Here is a 5119-nt window from a genome sequence, read left to right as displayed (position 1 = left end):
GATAGGAAAGGGGACGTACTGCCTCTTTAGCTCTCTCCAGTCCTCCTTTCGGTTAGTTTGCTCAGGGTTTGGGGATGAATAAAAGTTTTCTTTTGTGCTATTCCCATTGCAAGCCTCGAAACCATGTAAAAATTTCTGTATGTCGAAATTGGTTCGTTTTTTGATCTGAGGAGATGCATCAGCTTTTAATATACACATCATCGTCCGAAATTGAAAGGATTTTTAAGCTTCGGCATGTTTTTTGTAGAGGAGACACCACTGAAAAGAATCAGATTTTCCACGAGTGCATATGGAACGGGTCGCAGATTTTGCTTGAATTTGGCCTGTTTCGACTGAGCGTTTCTCTGCATGAGGAAAAATTTCGAGGCCCAACTTTTCTTCTCTTGGGAGCTCATCGAATAATCATGGTTTTGGTTTCTTGCTATTTGAAGATGCATTTTGCTAACTTTCAAGTAAACAAGCTTAACTGAACATGATGTTCGCTGCTAGCTAACAAACATTGCGTTTTCGTTTTCATTTTTTTGAAGCATTAGTAAATTGTAAAGTCATACTTGAACCTAGGCAGTCAAGCATTCAGGGCCTCAGTACTTTTCACAAATAACAAGAATAATCCATTCTGCCGAAAAGAAAATCCTTTTTAAAGCTTTGACGGCAATTTGATTCCAATTTATTGCCTGTAAAGCTGTTAGCTTCTGTGCTTTCAAAGCAAGGTTATCTAATATCCATGGACACATTATAAAACCCCGTATCGTGTCTCAGGCATTTTTATGTCAGGGAGAACGAAAAATAGAAATAACTAACTAAAAGGCCTCACACTTCAATGTCGTCCGGATTTTTCAAGGGCGTGATTGAGCAAAGACCAACCGGAGAAAATAAGGACAAAGTAAGAAAAAGGAGATAGTTTTCTTATGAAACAAAGCAGAAACAGCAGATTAAAAAATCGTGTGCTTTATTTTTCTACGATAAACGGATTGGTCATTTCACCTCATAGGTCCTTGCCGATTCGTTTATCACGTTTGTCCTGTTTTTCTCATAATGTTACACTACAAAAACATATCTTTCTAAACAAGGCTGTCCTATATTATTTACTCTCTAGTCTAGAACCTTCACATCTAACGATGCTATACCACAACTATTGCCTTCTGCGATCTTATCGATGTTGCATGTGTTGTGGACGAAGTATCCGCTTTTTAACCTTTGTCCTTGTTCTACTCTGGTAACAACATTTACAACCGCAATTACTAAAGGGAGCCTGATAATCTTCCATCAAGACAAATTCAGGCATTAAGCCAGACTAATTGTCTTTTGTTCTTGCTCACCGATGCCTAGTATTGTTCATACACGTCTACCTATTATCTTACAATCATCCTTTAGGGACCATTTTTTACTTTATTATCTTAAAAGCTTTTGGACAGCCCACCGTTAATCTAGCTTCTTTTAAGTGAGAATTGTCTCTTTTTCAAGTAACATATTTGGTTTTTGAAACCTCATTATTTTCTAACGATTGCTATGTGATATGACCTTTTGCTTTGCATGTGTTATCGATTAGTTAGAACTCTGCCACCTACAGAACATTAAATAGTTCGTCTGAGAAAACGACACGAATTTGGCTTTTCAGTCTACGGTAACTTACCCTACGGGTATCCCGCTAGCAGGATAATTTCAAAGCTTAAAATTCTCGTGCCAAGAAGTCCTGAGACAAAAAAAAAACTTGCTTCTTAAGTAAACATGAAACGCATTGACCAGTTAATACATTACAGCATTTGAAAGCTATCTAGTTTTACTTGATCTATAGTGTATGAGAATAGGCGTGATATAAATGAATTTGCTCAGTGATGGCTATCAACACCGAAGTTATCTACCAGTGTAACCGGAATTAGCAAATTATCACATTGCACTATCCTATCCATCGAACAACATCTTTAAGGTGCTAGGGTTTAGTTGTTGTAACGATTTTACAACAATTTTTACGTTAATATTTCGCTGAATCTTAGATAAGAGGTCGGCCATGTATATCCACGAAGTAGCTGGACTTCATTGCCCTAAATTTACACTGAATACATCTCAACTCTACAACTGCGTCCGCGTTCGGTGCAATTACGATCAACACGTACACCTACATGTAAGAGGTATTTTCATGCCCCAGGGCATCAACGAAAGCTTTTAAAATTGTTCACTGTCACATTTAACTGGAATCTAAAACCCCCGGTTTATCGACGGTAAATCTAAACTTGGTAAAGATTTTCGCACGGAACTACAGTACCTTTCTAAAACAAACAACATGTGCTTTCAGAGATCCATACTTTCTTGGTTCAAGATGACCTTTAATAGGCCTCATTGCTTTGATTACCTTAGCGTTTTAGTTTTCTCTGTTTAGAGGTTTGTTTTAGTTCGGTGAATGTTAGAAACAACCACACTCTTGTACGACCATGTTTTGGACATTCCTCTTTACAATGTTACTATCTTCGTCGAAGTAAAAAATAGAAAGGGGTGAGGACTTAGATGGGGAGCAGCATATCGTGAGTTGTTGGTTAACTCTGTTCATAACTTGTTGTAGCATAAACGCGTAACTGTTGTGGGGACTGATTTGACCTCGGCACGAACCTTCGCAGTAGTTTGCATAGAATCCCTCCGGAAACATGATCCAACGATCCCAACCAATCTTTGTAAAATTTACGTACAGAGTACGTCGACAGCATGATACGGTCTTTCCTACGCAATCCCGAGAGGTAGAACGCGCTTTTCTGCTCTGAACTCTCGGCTTTTCCAAATCGATAACGAGAAATGGGCGAAGCCGACCTCGTAAGCTAAAGAGATCGCTTGTCTCTGATTCACAATCGGGGCAAGATATTTCTAAGGAGCGAACAACGCGATCGGTTATATTGTGGTGAAAAGTTGTCTGGTTAAACCAGTGCTTTACAACTTCCGTAATGTCTAGTACTACCCAACCTGATCCACTTTTCTTTTCTTTCTTGACCAAGGACTTAACCACTCTTACATCTTGCATGTCAGATGGTCCTCCCTCTGAGTCCGGGTTGGGTGATTTCATGTGAACAAACTTCCCAAGAAGTTCGTGGCGTTTGTTTTTTCGCATGTGGATCCATAGAGACGCTGACGGTGCCGAACTTGCCAATGTTTTTTGTTCCAGTTTGAAATGGAAAACCAACTTCCTGGAGGAATTTCGTTGAGACCGCGAGACAGGAACTTTCGCTGAAACTGAAAAAAAAGGGACACACACAAAGTTAAGAGTGGGATTCGAAAACAGAAGTCTTGCAAGTAATCAACTGTAGCGTTCTTGTTGTAAACTAATGCCGGTGCTCTTACTGTCGTTCTCTCGGTACCATCCTTTCGACATATACCTGCCGTTTTAAAAGGAACACTTTTCCTGACTGAATTAATGAGCAACAGCGGGTTGTCGTTGTTTCAGTCCTTAATTCTAAAGGGTTACTCCGCAAAAAACCTCTTTTTCGGAGGCGTTTCCTAACTTAGAAGGCCTTAAGTCCCAATTCAAAAAGGAACCTTGCTCACACCAAGGATTAGGCTTACACTTGTACAGTTCTAGAAAAAAAAGCGCATTAGTAAGTCTTTCTACATCAAAGTGACTGGCATTTTTAAATTGATTTTTTTTTCCCATTTTCTGTGACGAACGTAGGGGTTTGGTTTAAGGGCCAATTTACAAAGCATGGTTGGCAGCTGTGAATAGACATTATAGGAGGACTCCTCCTCCCAATGTACCTGAGACAATGATCATTATTTTAGAGTAGAATTGCAAACAAAAGACATAATTTCAGTTAACACTGAATAAGGCGTCAGTGACTAATATCTGCAACCTTCAAGTGAACAGCAATTTAATGGACTGGTCGTGGAGTTTTGCATCGCAAAATGGGCTAGGTCTCTTGAACTTTGCACATTCTCTGTCTGCCTAGTGACGCACGTGAATTGGCAAAAAAAATGCCGTAGTAAATTTTTTAGCTGTTGCCCTCTTGACCATGCCACTTTACAAAAAACCGCGAGAAAACGCCAATCACAAATACCGTACTCAAGACCAGGGCATGACCTCGATATAATGTGTCTAAAGAGAAACGTTCCGACATAACAATCGACTTTAAATACTCAAACTACTGTTGACTACACCTCCTACCTTTTTCGCTAAATACTATGATCTTAGTGGTCCTTCCAAAATAGTCTTTATCTTCCTCTTCCCTTTTCTCCTCTGCGTCATCTTCTCCAATGAGGTTCAAACTTGCTAGTAGCTCTTTAATTTTATTTTCCTTTGGTTTTTCTTTTATGACCGGTACTTTGTCCATCTGCAGTTTTGCCAGTATCTTTGCTTTGATCATCTCGATTCTCAGCTTGTACATGGTAGAATCCTCGGACACGTCGTCTTGGTCATGGTTGTCAATGCCACCATGCTGCTGCTTCTGCTGCAGATGAAGCGACCGGATGAATTTATCGGGAAGTTGTCTTGCAGTCTTAGATAAAACCGCGATCGAAGAATTACTGTCAGGCGTTGTTGCATTTGGAGAGGCTTTGCCCTGCACTCTTGAGGCAGCTCTTTCAAGAATTATCATCGTAGTTAGATAAAGTGCTAAGCGCGCGCTGTAGGTAAGTCTGGCCATTTTAGAAAGAGCTATAAGGTGAAACGGCTCTTTCCTGTGATGTCGACAGGTCAGAAAATTAAGCAAAATGTGCAGCACTTAAAGCGCAGGAGTAATTTTGATTACCAGCTCGAACGATCAAAGCATTTCAACAGCAGCAAATCTGTCAATAACCCGTATTGGCCAATAGAATGCGACGACCTTTCAAAGTCTTTCAACGGATCACATGTCATTGTTTATTGTTAATACTGTTTGCACGCGCTTTATGCCTCTTGATTTAGTTGAAGTGTTGTAGATCCTATTTTTTTGACAGGGCTAACCATATGAGGTACTTACTTTGTATTGCAATTTCCGGTTCTTGAAATTCTGTATACATCCCACATATAACACGATTGTCTTTCGTCGACAAACCCAGCCTTCCCTTTTTTCTTTGAAATGTTTGTTAATAGTTTGGGAGGTGATAGCTAAATATTATACTTGCCTTATCATCAACACGTCATTGCCAGTTGGCCTAATCTCAT

The 5119-nt window shown here is 39.8% G+C and overlaps 1 protein-coding gene across 1 annotated transcript; it reads right to left on the bottom strand.

The window, feature by feature from the left end:
- Nucleotides 1-932: 932 nt before the first annotated feature.
- On the bottom strand, nucleotides 933-4823 carry LOC140921169 (growth/differentiation factor 8-like). The gene is made up of 2 exons (XM_073371138.1): nucleotides 4142-4823; nucleotides 933-3216 (listed from the first exon to the last, which is right to left on the bottom strand). The coding sequence occupies exons 1-2, from the start codon at nucleotides 4617-4619 to the stop codon at nucleotides 2402-2404; spliced, it is 1293 nt and encodes a 430-aa protein (XP_073227239.1). The 5' UTR covers nucleotides 4620-4823; the 3' UTR covers nucleotides 933-2401.
- Nucleotides 4824-5119: the final 296 nt, after the last annotated feature.

Source organism: Porites lutea, chromosome 12, assembly GCF_958299795.1.
Source record: "Porites lutea chromosome 12, jaPorLute2.1, whole genome shotgun sequence".
NCBI classification, from domain to species: domain Eukaryota; kingdom Metazoa; phylum Cnidaria; class Anthozoa; order Scleractinia; family Poritidae; genus Porites; species Porites lutea.
This window is presented reverse-complemented; position numbering and strand designations above follow the sequence as displayed.